The 17,267-nt window shown below is 47.4% G+C and overlaps 1 protein-coding gene across 4 annotated transcripts in view; it reads left to right on the top strand.

Moving 5' to 3' along the window:
- The window catches only part of LOC147102621 (envoplakin-like), a 92,923-nt gene that overhangs the window by 64,892 nt on the left and 10,764 nt on the right, over positions 1–17,267 (top strand). For all 4 annotated transcript variants that reach the window (XM_085963282.1, XM_085963280.1, XM_085963279.1 and 1 more), the window contains 6 exons: positions 505–643; positions 3,652–3,845; positions 5,966–6,116; positions 9,970–10,053; positions 13,881–13,991; positions 15,864–15,956. In XM_085963282.1, coding sequence (XP_085819408.1) covers positions 505–643; positions 3,652–3,845; positions 5,966–6,116; positions 9,970–10,053; positions 13,881–13,991; positions 15,864–15,956 — 772 coding nt within the window. The remainder of the gene's footprint in view (positions 1–504; positions 644–3,651; positions 3,846–5,965; positions 6,117–9,969; positions 10,054–13,880; positions 13,992–15,863; positions 15,957–17,267) is intronic.

Genomic DNA, 17,267 nt, shown 5'->3' with positions numbered 1-17,267 from the left:
TGCTTTCTCCCCATATCCCTTTAGCCTTAAGAAATATATTTAACACCTTCCTGAATATATTTAATGAATTGGCCTCAACTGCCTTTTGTGGTAGAGAATTCTATATGTTCACCACTCTCTGGGTGAAGAAATTCTTCCTAAATGGCTTACCCCTTATCCTTAGACTGTGACCCCTGGTTCTGGACTCGCCCATCATCGGGAACATCCTTCCTGCATCTAGTCTGTCTAGTCCTGTTAGAATTTTATAAGTTTCAACGAGATCCCCTCTCATTCTTCTAAACTCCAGCGAGTATAAGCCCAATCGACCCAATCTCTCCTCATACGTCATTCCTGCCATCCCAGGTATCAGCCTGGTGAATCTTCGCTGCACTCCCTCCATGGCAAGAACATCCTTCCTCAGATAAGGCGACCAAAACTGCACACAATTGGGTAATGTTCTTACCCCAGCAACGATGGCCAGCGACTGATACAGACCTGTGACCCGTTTGCTTTTTTCTTGGCTAGAGCGAAGAATCAACTGGACTTGGAAAACAGCATTCAGAAAGCAGATAACGCCCTCAAGAAAATTGAATCCAATCTGGCGGAGGAATTGGTGATTCCTGCTGCGCCGAATGCCATGCAGCAGAGGAAAACTGAGCTACAGGTAATGACCCCGGAGAGCCTGGGGAACTTAGCACTTCATAGAAACTATTCAACGCCACCTTCTCACCATCTCTCTCACTCCAGTCTTTCCCAGGAAATATATCAGCCCCAAAATTGCAAGATATCACACTCAGATCGGAGGATCAAACGCAGAGCTCAGCGTGCCTGATTTGCTCCTGATGCCAACAGCTGGATAGTCAGAGCACCACAAATGAGCGTGTTGACCTCCGCACCCACTCGAGCGAGGCTCTGTGCCAGGAGTGGAGTCTCGCAGTTTCTTCTAGTTCTCTCTTAATCGCGATAGCTATATAATATATGCAAAATCTTATGTCTGCACACACTTCCCGTGTCAAATTTTCCCATTAAAATTTCCTATGTCAACATTTATGATGGAAATTGCCTATGTAAACGTGTCACACTGTAATTACACCCTCCCGCCACTGGTGGCAATGTCGTGCCAGCTGCTCAGCCTGTAGTGCAGAGAAACTCCTATGCTCCAAGCAGCTCTGCTTCCTGAAACTGCCATACATTTTGTCAAAGCATTATATAAAAATAATGACAGAATGCTCAACGTTAAAATAGAGATTGAATTACATCTGTGCACCATTGCCCAATTACCCCCTGTCCCCTCCCTTTCACCCAAAGGCTACACTTGGTCTTCACTACCTGTGGGCTGGATATACCGATCCCTACGGGTGTGTATGCATTGTGTACCCACCTGTAGGGACATCGGAAATGCCGGTTTCAGGCATGCACAGTGCATGCGCTGGAAACCGGCATTTCCGATCTGTCAAAAAAGCTCTTGACAGATCCTCCGGCTGCCCTGGAGAAGGGTCTCTGTGGGCGGAGAGTTACACTTTTTGGAGACCTTCCGCCCGCAGAAAACCCTTACAATTCTTGCGCCTGGTAAAAGCAGGCGTAAGGCCGGTCATAAGGCCTGCTTTTACCAGGATAAGAGTTGAAAAAAGTTTAAAACATTTTTTTTCACTGATTTATCATTTAAAAATACTTTTAAATAGGTAAGTTTATTTTTAGCCCTGTAAAAAACTTTAATAATTTTTTTCAAAAATTTAAATTTTTGTTTAAAATTTATTGTAATTTCAACTAATTTTAAAAAGGTGATTTTTTAAAAAACATTTATTTGAAGTTTTACTATGTTTTTGGGGTGATCTCCATTCATATATTTGACAGGTCTTCCTGTCAAGTGTATGAAGGGAGATTCTCTTCTCTGATTGGGTCCCCATGGCCCACGTGATCCCAGGGACGCTGCAAACTACCTGCGCCCCTGGGATACGTGGGCCCTGCACACCCGCAGTTTAGAGAGTCCCAGCAATGGAACTCTGCGCCTCCTGGGAGCCCTCAGGTAAGGGCGCAGATTTTTCCAGATCGCAGTCCTCCGCCCGCGGGAGGCCTGCGATCGGAAAATCTGGGTCTGTGAGTTTTTGCTCTCTCTCCCCCCCTCCCCTGCCCTACAAACCCAGCACAAGGCCCTGCCAAGGAGTGGGCCTGCACAGGGGAATGTGGTTGGATAGGTGGGGTTCATCTATGAAAATGAGTAAGGCTTGTTGGACCTTTTGCTGTTCCTAAGAACATTTCTGGAGATGCACAATTTACAACTTTGAGGTGATGAATGAGTCGGAGAAATGAGGGGCCATTTTACGGGGTTACATGCCTGGCTCGGAGCCGCGCCCGCTGGGAGCACTCATCAGGACTGCAACCCGAAAATATACACCCCCAGTATATGAGGCTCTGCACTGGTATCAGAAACAGAAAATTATTCCTATGACATTCACTTGTTTCATAGGGCTGTGTATTCCGATCCCTACGGGTGTGTACGCGCTGTGTACACACCCATAGAGACATCGGAAATGCCGGTTTCAGGCGTGCGAAGTGCATGCGCTGAAAACCGGCATTTCCGATCTGTCAAGAATGCCCTTGACAAATCGGACGCCTGCCCGGGAGAAGGGCCTCTGCAGGGGGAGAGATCCTCCGCCTGCAGAAAACCCTTAGAAATCTTACGCCTGGTGAAAATACTTTTTTTTAAAAAGTTTATTTTTAGCCCCGTAAAGAACTTTAATTATTTTTTTCAAAAAATTAAATTTTTGTTTAAAATATTTAATTTATTGTAATTTCAACTAATTTTAAAAAGGTCCCTTTCTCCCACCTAAGAGAGCAGATGGGAGAAAGGGACGCACAATCCCCTTATCCCTACAAAGCCTTCTGCTAATAAAGAGTGGGCGAATTGGTCCTCCTGCTTCCACGCACCTCTCTCCTGCTGGAGGTGGGCAATACTTCCTTCAGCAAGAAGACCAAGGCACGAGAACCAACCGAGAGTGGAGTCCATGCCAACTTTCAGTGCTAAGTCAGCTGTGGCTCAGCTGCTAGCACACTTGCCTCTGAGTCAGAAGGTCGTGGGTTCAGAGTCCCACTCCAGGGACTTGAGCACATAAAGCTAGGCTGACACTCCCAGTGCAGTGCTGAGGGAGCGCTGCACCGTCGGAGGTGCCGTTTTTCGGATGAGACGTTAAACCGAGGCCCCGTCTGCGCTCTCGGGTGGAGGTAAAAGATCCACATGGCATTATTACGAAGAAGAGCAGAGGAGTTATCCCCAGTGTCCTGGGCCAATATTTATCCCTCAACCAACATAGCAAAAACAGATTATCTGGTCATTATCACATTGCTGTTTGTGGGAGCTTGCTGTGCGCAAATTGGCTGCTGCGTTTCCCACATTACAACAGTGACTTCACTTCAAAAAGTACCTCATTGGCTGTGAAGCGCTTTGAGATGTCCGGTGGTCGTGAAAGGCGCTATATAAATGCAAGTCTTTCTTTCTCCAGTATGGAAAAGCTTTTTTTTTGGAGAGCTGAGACCTTGGACCTAGATGTTTTAGCAGAGAAAGGATAGAGTAAAGATAAAATGGAATAGAAGGAACTGCCGCAAATGTCAGTGAGCAGGAACTGCACCATTCCACTTGATAAACTCTATTATTATCTCTTGCTCTTCTTTCAGAGTTTGAAACGAGAACTAAACAACGAGCAAGACAAGCTGCAGAAGGTGAACCAGGACCTGAAAAAGACCGATGACAGCTGCACACCCCTGGAGCTCGACTTCCAGGAATACTGCCCTGACATCAAGAAACAGAAGGCCACGGTCCAAAAGCTGAACAACCGCTATCAGAACGCCAGCGATCAACTGGACTTGAGGTGGGCACTCCGCTTTTAAAAAAAAATCATTAATGGGATATGCTCGTCGCTGGCAAGGCCAGCATTTATTGCCCATCCCTAATTGTCCTTGAGAAGGTGGTGGTGAGCCGTCTTCTTGAACCGCTGTAGTCCGTGTGGTGAAGGTAATCCCACAGTGCTGTCAGGGAGGGAGTTCCAGGATTTTGACCCGGCGACCACAAAGGAACGGTGATGTATTTCTAAGTCGGGATGGTGTGTGACTGGGAGGGGAAGTCGGAGGTGGTGGTGTTCCCATGTGCCTGCTGCCCTTGTCCTTCTAGGGGTTGGAAGTTGCGGGTTTGCTTCTGTTGAAGAAGGCTTGGTGAGTTGCTGCAGTGCATTATCATCTGACCGCCAGTCCTGACAGTTTGATTGGCTTTTGAAATCCAAGTTGATTCCCTGTGAAATCCCAAATAAACGTCCTGTTGCCTCTCGCTTTCTCGTTGCCTTCTCCCGCTGTCACATGTGTGGTATCGTGGCCTCTCGTTTGCTGCTGGAGCAGAGACACTGGGCGGGATAAAGGGGTGTTGTTGCCTCGTTAATGGGGGTTTTGGACAGGCGGGGTTGGTATCCAGCCACCTTTCTGTGTCCCATTTTCTACTAGACACACCTGATTTTCAGGATTGGTATTGAGGGCAAAGCAAACCTTCGCCATTAAAGATTGCTCGAGACTCCTTTGGGTCAATTATTTTTTTATTCGTTCATGGCAAGGCAAGGCCGGCATTTATTGCCCATCCCTAATTGCCCTTGAGAAGGTGGTGGTGAGCCGCCTTCTTGAACTGCTGCAGTCCGTGTGGTGAAGGTACTCCCACAGTGCTGTTAGGGAGGGAGTTCCAGGATTTTGATCCAGCAACGATGAAGGAACGGCGATATATTTCCAAGTCAGGATGGTGTGTGACTTGGAGGGGAACTTGGAGGTGGTGGTGTTCCCATGCTCCTGCTGCCCTTGTTGTTCTAGGTGGAAGAGGTCGTGGGTTTGGGAGGTGCTGCCGAAGAAGCCTTGGTGAGTTGCTGCAGTGCATCTTGTAGATGGTACACACTGCAGCCACGGTGCGCCGGGGGTGGAGGGAGTGAATGTTTAAGGTGGTGGATGGGGTGCCGGTCAAGCGGGCTGCTTTGTCCTGGATGGTGTTGAACGTCTTGAGTGTTGTTGGAGCTGCACTCATCCAGGCAAGTTATTACACACTCGGCCCAGTGTAGAACTGAGCCATACTGACCAGGAAGCTTCAATCCCCCCCAGTCTGTGCTGATTTATCTGAGGTCAGCCAAGGTGCCATAATTGGCCTCAGTGCCCCAGGCTGGGAGAAGTCAGCTGGAGTACATGGTGCTGACCGCTACCCAGCAACCTCAGAGGATGAAATTGAGTTTGGCTCTGATATCTCCCCATGACTGAATAGCCATTAAAGAAAGAAAGACTTACATTTATATCGCGCCTTAAACAATCTCAGGATGTCCCAAAGTGCTGTGAAATTAAGTGCTTTTGAAGTGTAGTCACTGTTGTAATGTAGGAAATGCAGCAGCCAATTTGTGCACAGCAAGCTCCCACAAACATAAATCAGCAATGAGATCATGACCAGATAATTTGTTTAGGTGATGTTGGTTGAGTGATAAATATTGGACAGGACACCGGGGAGAACTCCCCTGCTCTTCTTTGAAATAGGGCCATAAGATCTCTTACATTCACCTGAGAGGGCAGTTTAATGTCTCATCCGAAACACAGCACCCCTGACAGTGCAGCACTCCCTCAGTACTGCACTGAAGTGTTAGCCTAGATTTTGTGCTAAGGTCTCTGGAATGGGCCCTAAACTCACAATCTTCTGACTCAGAGACAAGAGTGCTACCACTGAGCCACAGCTGATCAGATAGGCTTATACATGAAGACTTGCCATTTGGTGAGGAACCAGTTGGTGGCTCAAACACTTGGAGCTGTTGAAATCCCATATCTATCGGGTTCACGTAGAAATTGGAATCTCAGATTAATTTTCTAACACTGTGTTCCTTCATTGCCATTATTCCTTCTGTTGCTGTAACCCATTGTGAAGTGCCCTGTCAGACACTGCACTCAGCAGAAACTTCACGCTGTGTTTTGTGATGCTTCACAGAGAGGAAATGCTTCAGAATGCCGACACAGCCCATCAGCGCTACAAGACATCCCAGCAGGGACTCAACACCTGGATGAACAATCTTCCTAACAATCAAGTGCAACCCACAGCCAGCCTAAACGAAGTCAACGCCAAACTCCAGGCTCAGAAGGTAAGTGTTTTCTAAGCACATGGGTCCAGGAGTTCAAGGCTGCGCCACACTGCATTTCCTGTCCTTGTGTTTGTGGTGATCCAGTCCATGTTTTGTGGTAATCCAGTCTATGTTTTGTGGGGATCCAGTCCATGTTTTGTGGCAAGCCAGTCTATGTTTTGTGGTGATCCAGTCTATATTTTGTGGCAATCCAGTCTATGTTTTGTGGTAATCCAGTCTATGTTTTGTAGGGATCCAGTCCAGCTTTTACAATAGCTGCCCTCACCAAGGTCAGTGGGGTTCAGACATTGGGCTGTACCTCCTATGGGTCATATGCCTGTTCAGGTGGGGCTTGACCTGCTGCCATTTCCCACCCAACGCCCTCACTACCCCCGTGTTCTTCCCGTGTGGCAGCACAAGCACAGCAGGAAATGGGGGGAGTGCCGCAGAGAGGAATGGGAGAGAGATGAAAACAGAGGAGTAAGAAAGAGGGAAGTAAAGGGAAGGTGAATAGATGTACAAGAGAGAAGAGAAGAGAAACAACCAACGCTAACATACAGGGGCCGAAAAGGTGGCGACAGGCACCCAAAATACAGGAACAATTGCATAGTGGTTACGTCACTGGACGAGTAATCCAGAGTCCTGGTCTAATGATCCAGAGACGTGAGTTCAAATCCCACCACGGCAACTGGGGGAATTTAAATTAAACTAATTAAATCAATCTGAAATAAAAGCTGCTATCAGTAGTGATGACCATGAAACTACCGGATTGTTGTAAAAACCCATCTGGTTCACTAATGTCCTTCAGGGAAGGAAATCTGCCGTCCTTACCCGGTCTGGCCTATATGTGACTCCAGACTCCAAAATTCGATAGACTTTGGAACAGTTCCCATGGATTGAAGGGTAGCTAATGTTACCCCACTGTTCAAAAAAGGTGGTAGAGAGAAAGCGGGGAATTATAGACCGGTGAGCCTGAAATTGGTAGTGGGGAAAATGCTAGAGTCCATTATAAAAGATGTAATAGCAGAGCACCTGGAAAACAGTGACAGGATCGGACAAATTCAACATGGATTTACAAAAGGTAAATCGTGCTTGACTAATCTACTGGAATTTTGTGAGGATGTAACTGGTAGACTAGATAAGGGAGAATCAGTGGATGTGGTGCATTTGTACTTTCAGAAGACTTTCGATAAGGTCCAGCATAAGAGATCAGCGTGTAAAGTTAAAGCACATGGGATTGGGGGCAAGGTATTGACTTGGATAGAGAACTGGTTGGCAGACAGAAAGCAAAGAGTTGGAATAAACAGGTCTTTTTCCAAGTGGCAGACAGTGACTCGTGGGGTACCGCACGGATCGGTCCTAGGACCCCAGCTATTCACAATATATATTAATGATCTGGACGAGGGAACTAGATGTAATATCTCCAAGTTTGCAGACGACACAAAGCTGGGTGGGCGTGTGTGCTGTGTGGAGGATGCCGAGAAACTCCAGTATGATTTGTGGATCCAGGGGGCCTTGGCGCATTGGATCCTAAACTGGCTGAGTGGCAGGAGGCAGAGGGTGATGGTCGAAGGTTGCTTTTGTGACTGGAAGCCTGTGTCCAGTGGGGTACCTCAGGGATCGGTGCTGGGTCCCTTGCTGTTTGTGATCTACATTAATGATTTGGATGAGAATGTAAAGGGTATGATCAGTAAGTTCGCGGATGACACGAAAATTGGTGGGGTGGTAAATTGCGAGGAGGAAAGCCTCAGGCTACAGGACGATATTAACGGGTTGGTCAGATGGGCGGAAAAGTGGTAAATGGAATTTAACCCGGAAAAGTGCGAGGTGATGCATTTTGGACGGACAAATAAGGCAACGGAATACACAATGAGTGGTAGGACCCTAGGAAGTACAGAGGGTCAGAGGGACCTTGGTGTACATGTACATAGATCCCTGAAGGCAGCGGAACAGGTAGATAAGGTGGTTAAAAAGGCATATGGGATACTTGCCTTCATTAGCCGAGGCATAGAATATAAGAGCAGGGAGGTTATGATGGAGCTGTACAAAACGCTGGTGAGGCCACAGCTGGAGTACTGTGTGCAGTTCTGGTCGCCTCACTATAGGAAGGATGTGATTGCTTTGGAGAGGGTGCAGAGAAGATTCACCAGGATGTTACCTGGGATGGAGCGCCTCAGCTATGAAGAAAGACTAAACAGGCTGGGGTTGTTTTCCTTGGAGCAAAGGAGGCTGAGGGGGGACCTGATTGAGGTGTACAAAATGATGAGGGGCATAGATAGGGTAGATAAAGAGGAACTTTTCCCCTTAGTAGGGGGGTCAATAACAAGGGGGCATAGATTCAGGGTAAGGGGCAGGAGATTTAGAGGGGATTTGAGGAGGAACTTTTTCTCCCAGAGGGTGGTTGGAAGCTGGAACTCACTGCCTGAAAGGGTGGTAGAGGCAGGAACCCTCACAACATTCAAGAAGCATTTGGATGGGCACTTGAAATGCCATTGCATACAAGGCTATGGACCAAATGCTGGAAAATGGGATTAGACTGGACAGGGATTGATGGACGGCGCAGACACGATGGGCCGAAGGGCCTCTTTCTGCGCTGTAAAACTCTATGACTCTATTTGGACAGGTTGGGTGATTGGGCAGATGTATGGCAGATGCAGTATAATGTGGATAAATGCGAGGTTATCCACTTTGGTGGCAAAAACAGGAAGGCAGATTATTATCTGAATGGCACTAGATTGGGAGAAGGGGAAGTGCAACGAGACCTGGGTGTCCTTGTGCACCAGTCGCTGAAGATAAGCATGCTGGTGCAGCAGGCGGTTAAGAAGGCAAATGGTATGTTGGCCTTCGTAGCGAGAGGGTTTGAGTACAGGAACAAGGATGTCTTGCTGCAGTTGTACAGGGCCTTGGTGAGACCACACCTTGAGTATTGTATGCAGTTTTGGTCACCTTATCTGAGGAAGGATGTTCTTGCCATGGAGGGAGTGCAGCGAAGACTCACCAGACTGATACCTGGGATGGCAGGAATGACGTATGAGGAGAGATTGGGTTGATTGGGCTTATACTCGCTGGAGTTTAGAAGAATGAGAGGGGATCTCATTGAAACTTATAAAATTCTAACAGGACTAGACAGACTAGATGCAGGAAGGATGTTCCCGATGGCGAGGGAGTCCAGAACCAGGGGTCACGGTCTAAGGATAAGGGGTAAGCCATTTAGGACAGAGATGAGGAGGAATTTCTTCACCCAGAGAGTGGTGAACCTGTGGAATTCTCTACCACAGAAGGCAGTTGAGGCCAATTCATTAAATATATTCAAGAAGGAGTTAGATATATTTCTAAAGGGATCAAGGGATATGGGGAGAAAGCAGGGACAGGGTACTGAGTTTGGATGATCAGCCATGATCGAATTGAATGGCGGAGCAGGCTCGAGAGGCCGAATGGCCTACTCCTGCTCCTATCTTCTATGTTTCTATGTAGTCCCACACCAATGTGGTTGACTCTTAACTGCCCTCTGAAATGGCCGAGCAAGCCACTCAGTTGTATAAGGCAGCTCACCACCACCTTCTCAAGGGCAATTAGGAATGGGCAATAAATGCTGGCCTTGCCAGCGACGCCCACGTCCTGAGAATTAATAAATAAAAGTGTGCTAGGCCATAAGCCTCCACACCTAATGCACACCCCACTGCGACCAGCCAGAGGATAGCATACTGCGAGCCTAGGCACAAAATGAGTGCAAGGCTCATTAAGGCTTCAGAATTGATTTAAGTTGACGCTCCACGCCACTCAAATGGAAACATGATGTACACGCCAGACACCGAGTCAACCAACCAACCAAAAGCCTGGTCTCATTGACCTGACCTCATCTTTTTCCTTGCAGAGAGTGGTGAACGACATCAAGAAGAAGGAACCGGAAAGGGATGAACTCGTCCAACTCTCCCACGACCTGCAGTCGTCGCTGAACGTACGTGTTGGTTTGGAAGGTTTCTCCTGGTTTCTAATTACAGGATTGTTCATGGTTCCAGTTGTAGCTGTTCCTTTCACACAAGGACCCAACCCAAAAAATAAAATTACAAGCCATGCCAATAACAGATTTAAAAAAGAAAGACTTGCATTTCTATAGCGTCTTTCACGACCTCAGGATGTCCCAAAGCGCTTTACAGCCAATGAAGTACTTTTGAAGTGTAGTCACTGTTGTAATGTAGGAAACGCGGCAGCCAATTTGCGCACAGCAAGATCCCACAAACAGCAACGTGGTAATGACCAGATCATCTGTTTTCTGTGATCGAGGGATAAATATTGGCCCAGGACACTGGGGATAACTGCCCTGCTCTTCTTCGAAAAGTGCCATGTGATCCTTTACGTCCAGTTTAACGTTTCATCCGAAAGACAGCACCTCCGACAGTGCAGCGCTCCCTCAGTACTGCTCTGGGAGTGTCAGCCTAGATTTTTGTGCTCAAGTACAGGTGCACTATCCCTTATCCGAAACCCTTGGGGCCAGATGTGTTTCGGAATTCGGAATTTTTTGGATTTCAGAACGGATATTAATGCTTATAAATGGACAAGAGGCAGCCGTCGGGTTTACCCGACAACTACACCACTAGTGATGGATGCAAACCTGGCTCGGTAACCAGATTACTATAAAGAAATAGTTAACAGCAATGTTTCCTCAAAGTTGCACACGGCCACGCAGTAATCTGCAAACTCCCGTGCAAGCTGCTCAAGCTTTTACACTGGAAATACCGAGAGACGCTCCACGAAAAAACTTTCGGTTTTCAGAGCTTTTCGAATTTCGGAATTGCGGATAAGGGATAGTTGACCTGTATTTGGAGTGGGTCTGTGAACCCACAACCTTCTGACTCCGAGGCGAGAGTGCTACCCACTGAGCCATGGCTGACATTAAATGACTAAAATCAGACCTGACTCAGTGAAAAAAACAAAGAATTCAATTTTAAAAGAGTGAAGTTGCAGAGTGATAACACGTGGATATCTCACTGCATTGGTGTGAAATTCTACTTTATTGAAAGTGCTCAGCCATTTAAAAAGCCAGATAGCAAAGGATCCCACTACTTCTGAGGTTAACCACAGACTGAGATGCACGCCACTTTTATAGAATCTTTTAAATGAGAGAAACTGTGTCCCAGTTCACACCCCACCCTCACTCCATTTTGTACTCATTCTTTTTAAAGAAATATAGCCCCCAAAATTCCTTTTGAGTCACAATAAATTTGGTTACACTGGGATTGTGCCCTCCAGCGCTGACCCCCCACTGGAGGTGGTGGGCAGGGGGACGCAAGCACCACTGAGGTCACATGTGTGGCCCATGTTCACGCACAGGGTAGTGGTCAGCTGGCACTCACCGCCCCCCCCCCCCCCCCAAAAGGCTGTGGATGCTGGGGGTCAATTGGAGCTTTCAAGACTGTGATCGACAGGGATAGGGAGCAAAGGCGGGTAAATGGGTTAAGGTACAGATCAGCCGTGAACTAATAGAATGGCTGAACAGGCTCGAGGGGTTGAATGGCCTGTTCCTATGTTGGTGGAAGTTGCCCAGGACTTCTGATCCTGGCAATGTTCCCCTTGGCCCCTCAGCAAGTGGGCCGATCAGCACTCTTGACGGAGGGTCCAAGCCCCTTGTTTGGACTGTACCCCGCCAGTGGGGCCCACCTACACCCTAGTATGATAGCAAAATACTGCGGATGCTGAAAATCCGAAATAACAACAGAAAATGCTGGAAAAACTCAGCAGGCCAGGCAACATCCGTGGAGAGAGAAATAGAGTCAACGTTTCAGGTCGAAACCCTTCGTCAGGACTGAAAAAACACAGGAAATGAAACATTAAAAGGCCAGTTTGGGGGCTGGGAAATGGGGATGAAAGAACAAAAGAGAAGTGACGAGACATTAAGAGGTATTCAAAACCAGACGAGATGGTGAAAGGACTAGTGGAGAGACAAAAGACGGCTCTAGATTAGGTGTGAAATGCGCTGGCAGAATGGGAGACAGCTGCCATGTGGGAGAGAAAAAAAGGGGGAAGGGCCAAAACAAAGGTGTGGATAAAAAATATATATAGTAAGTTCGCAGATGACACGAAATATTGGTGGGGTGGTAAATACTGAGGAGGGTAGCCTCAGTCTAGGACGATATAGACGGGTTGGTCAGATGGGTGGAACAGTGGCAAATGGAATTTAACCCTGAAAAGTGTGAGGTGATGCATTTTGGAGGGACTAACAAGGCAAGGGAATACACAATGAATGGTAAGACCCTAGGAAAGACAGAGGATCAGAGGGACCTTGGTGTGCATGTACATAGATCCCTGAAGGCAGCAGAACTTCAGAACCAGTGACGTAACCACTATGCTATCATTCCCGTATTTTGGGTGCCTGTCGCCACCTTTTCAGCCCCTGTATGTTAGCGTTGGTTGTTTCTCTTCTCTTCTCTCTTGTACATCTATTCACCTTCCCTTTACTTCCCTCTTTCTTACTCCTCTGTTTTCATCTCTCTCCCATTCCTCTCTGCGGCACTCCCCCCATTTCCTGCTGTGCTTGTGCTGCCACACGGGAAGAACACGGGGGTAGTGAGGGCGTTGGGTGGGAAATGGCAGCAGGTCAAGCCCCACCTGAACAGGCATATGACCCATAGGAGGTAAGGTGGTTAAAAAGGCATATGGAATACTTGCCTTCATTAGCCGAGGCATAGAATATAAGAGCAGGGAAGTTATGATGGAGCTGTACAAAACGCTGGTTAGGCCACAGCTGGAATACTGTGTGCAGTTCTGGTCGCCACACTATAGGAAGGATGTGATTGCATTGGAGAGGGTGCAGAGGAGATTCACCAGGATGTTACCTGGGCTGGAGCGCTTCAGCTATGAAGAAAGACTGGACAGGCTGGAGTTGTTTTCCTTGGAGCAGAGAAGGCTGAGGGGGGACCTGATTGAGGTGTACAAAATTATGAGGGGCATAGATAGGGTAGATAGAAAGGAACTTTTCCCCTTAGTAGAGGGGTCAGTAACCAGGAGGCATAGTTTCAAGGTAAGGGGCAGGAGGTTTAGAGGGGATTTGAGGAAAAACCTTTTCACCCAGAGGGTGGTTGGAATCTGGAACTCACTGCCTGAAAGGGTGGTAGAGGCAGGAACCCTCACAACATTCAAGAAGCATTTGGATGAGCACTTGAAATGCCATAGCATACAAGGCTACGGACCAAATGCTGGAAAATGGGATTAGATTAGACATTAGATGGCCGGCGCGGACGCGATGGGCCTCTTTCTGTGCTGTATAACTCTATGACTATAAAAATGTAATGGGGGCTGAGGTTATGATCTGAAATTGTTGAACTCGATATTGAGTCCGGAAGGCTGTAAAGTGCCTAATCGGAAGATGAGGTTCTGTTCCTCGAGCTTACGCTGGGTTTCCGTGGAACAATGCAAGAGGCCGAGGACGGTGAGGTCTGAGTGGGAATGGAGCGGTGAATTAAAGTGACAGGTGACCGGAAGCGTGGGGTCACCCTTACGGACTGAACGGAGGTGTTCCGCAAAGCGGTCGCCCAATCTGCGTTTGGTCTCCCCAATGTAGAGGAGACCACACTTTGGTATGCCTCCACTCACTTGGCGTACTGGCCGCCTGGCTTCGGGGGTCCCCCGGCCCCACACCTGGGCCTTATAATGAAGATCATAGTCAGCCCAAGGCCCTGCCCCCGATGGTGAACTGGAGGAAGGGTGTGGGTTCGGGACACAATAGGCCCCCCCCCCTCTAAGCCAGCACTTCTGAAATGAGTGATGTTCTGCTCGTTCTTTTTAAAGGATTATGAAACTAACAACGAAAGATATCGTGCATCTCTGGACCCTACCACTGGCTCATCTAACGTGAAGAAACTGAAGATTCAGACCCTGCAAAAGAGCGTTAATGATCAGGTAAGGGCAACAGTATGGTGCGGAATCGCTCGTATTAGAGACTGTCGCCAGCTGGCTGCCGTGCTTTTCTTCTTCCTCACCAGTTTTTTTTCTGCTCCTCTCCTGAAGGTGGCGACCTCGCTGGAGTACACCTGTGGGCGAGACCAAAACTAGGGGTCCACCAATATAAGATAGTCACTAATAAATCCAACAGGGAATTCAGGAGAAACTTCTTCACCCAGAGAGTGGTGAGAATGTGGAACTCGCTACCACAGGGAGTGGTTGAGGCGAATAGTATTGATGCATTCAAGGGAAAGTGGGATAAATGCATGAGGGAGAAAGGAATAGAGAGTTATGCTGATAGAATTAGATGAGGAAGGGTGGGAGGAGGCTCGAGTGGAGCATAAACGCTGGCATGGACTAGTTGGGCCGAATGGCCTGTTTCTCTGCTGTAAAATTCTACGTAATCCTATGTACAGTTCCATTGACCCCCCAACCATGACCACCGTTCATTTGTGAAGCCCATCTTTTCCGCTCGTCGTTGTTTTAGTGCCAAGTGTCCATTTCTAACAGGTTAAGGGCAGCGATACAAGATCGCCATTCAGAAAATTGAGGATATTCGATCCTGGGACACAAGACAGCAGAGCCTGATTCTGTGCTCACCCGATGTCCACACTGGTGCAACTCTCCTGCACGGGTTGCTAGGAAGCTCTTGGACTACTTAAAGCAGGACAGCCACTGCCTCTTGCCGAGGTCGGCTGGCCCAGCACAGACCAAGGATCACTCCTGGGAGCTTCATGGTCAATTACAGATCAGCTAATCCCTGGATAAACTCGCTGAGACGTCAGGAGGACCCTCAGCCACATTATAAGCCAAATATCCAGTGCTCAGCACTTAAACCATAAGAACATAAGAAATAGGAGCAGGAGTAGGCCATTCGGCCCCTCGAGCCTGCTCCGCCATTCAGTAAGATTATGGCTGATCTTCTACCTCAACTCCACCTTCCTGCACTATCCCCATATCCCTTGATTCCCCTAGAGTCCAAAAATCTATGGATCTCTGTCTTGAATATACTCAACGGCTGAGCCTCCGCAGCCCTCTGGGGTAGAGAATTACAAAGATTCACCACCCTCCGAGTGAAGAAATTTCTCCTCATCTCAGTCCTAAATGGCCGACCCCTTATTCTGAGACAGTGAGCACTAGTTCTAGACTCCCCAGCCAGGGGAAACATCCTCCCAGCATCTACCCTGTCAAGCCCTGTATGAATTTTCTGTTTCAATGAGATCACCCCTCATTTTAGGGAATATAGGCCTAGCCCAGACCAGTCATCTTTGCGTCAAGATCCTATATTGGTGGATATGTGGGGACTGGCATACACTCTGTGATGGACTGTGGACCTCAAAGTGCAGTGGAGATTTACTAGAATGGTACCAGGGATGAGGGACTTCAGCTATGCTGAGAGACTGGAGAAGCTGGGGTTGTTCTCGTTACAGCAGTGAAGGTTAAGGGGAAATTTAATAGAGATGTTTAAAATTATGAGGGGTTTACACTGACAGGAGGGTTGATAACCAGAGGACACAGATTTAAGATAATTAGCAAAAGAACCAGAGGGGAGATGAGGAGAATTTTTTTTTAATGCAGCAAGTTGTTATGATCAGGAATGCGCTGCCTGAAAGGGTGGTGGAAGCAGATTCAACAATAACTTTCAAAAGGGGATTGGATAAATACTTGAAATATGGGGAAAGAGAAGGGGAGTGGGAGAGCCGACACAAGCACAATGGGCCGAATGGCCTCCTTCTGTGCTGTATGATTATAATGCTTCCTCCCTTCCCAGGCGCACACTCCAGTGAATTCTCACAGCTCTGGAATCATTTTTTTCCTGTTTTTTTGCAGGAGAAGGACACGGTTAAACGCTTTGCTGAAGTCTCTTCATCAAACGACCAACTCCTGAACCAGCTGGAATATGTGACGAAGGTTAAGCAGAAGGTAATAGTGGATGATACCAATTGAAGGGTTTTATCACCCGAGTGTTGATATTTCCGTGTACTCTCGTCACTGTCATTGGATGTGGTACCTCACTCAGTTCTGGGATCGCTCACACTGGCTATAGTGCTCTGCAGCCCATGGTCAACCCTTCCTTCTGGCCGGTGATGAATGGTCATCCCGTAGTAGGCTATGTGGAGGCCAATGACTCCCTGAGGATATACCATCTATGTAAGGAAAGACTTACTTTTATATCACGCCATTCAGGATGCCCCAAAGCGCTTTACAACCAATGAAGTACTTTTGAAGTGTAGTCATTGTTGTAACGTCAGAAACACGGCAGCCAATTAACGAAGTCCCACAAATAACAATGAGATAGTGACCAGATCATGTTTTCTTGATGTTGGTTGAGGGATAAATATTGGACAGGACACCGGGGAGAACTCCCCTGCTCGCGTGTCATGGGATCTTTTTCGTCCACCTGAGAGAGCAGACGGGGCTTCGGTTTAACATCTCATCCGAACGGCGGCACCTCTGACAGTGCAGCACTCCCTCAGTGTTGCACTGGGAGTGTCAGCCTGGATTTATGGGCTCAAGTCTCTGGAGTGGGACTTGAACCCACAACCTTCTGACTCAGAGGCGAGTGTGCTACCCACTTTTTTAAAATTTTATTATACCTTATTGAACATTAAGAACATTTACAACATCGTGATCATTATATTGTATGATACAAATCAATTCCACTGCTCTGCACAGCCATTCCGCCACCACATTTTAACATCAAAACCTGAAGTTTAATTTGTCACCTGTAACATATATTAATCGATTGTACTTTAAAAATTGGTTGTAAAATACTGTCCTTAAATTCCTTTCTGAATAAAACATCCACAGAGCCTTATAATGATCTTTTAGCTTATATTCAAAATACTCTTTTAGATTGATTCTCCTCCCCTTAAAAAACAGAGCATTCCTTCTTTGCACAATCACAAATCTAGCCAAACTGAACATTAAATTAATTGCCGCTCCGCTAGACTCTGGCAGACTCTCCTGCAATCCCCATCTCAAAATTGAGTCCCACAGGATTCCCATTCTCGCTCTTCGGTCCCCACCCAGCAAAAAAGCTTCACACAACTGTCGAACATAGTACTTAAAGTCATTTAACTGCGGACATAACACCAGTAAATGGGACAGAGTCTCATCCTGTGTCCCACACATTGGGCAAGTTGCCGCCTCCACTCGTCCAATCTTGCACAAGACTGTCATGGTAAAAATCCGGTTATGAGCCAATTTAAAATCCAGTTCAATCCATTCTGG

Source organism: Somniosus microcephalus, chromosome 21, assembly GCF_052327205.1.
Source record: "Somniosus microcephalus isolate GS21.2 chromosome 21, FLI_Smic_1.0, whole genome shotgun sequence".
Lineage (NCBI taxonomy): Eukaryota > Metazoa > Chordata > Chondrichthyes > Squaliformes > Somniosidae > Somniosus > Somniosus microcephalus.
This window is presented reverse-complemented; position numbering and strand designations above follow the sequence as displayed.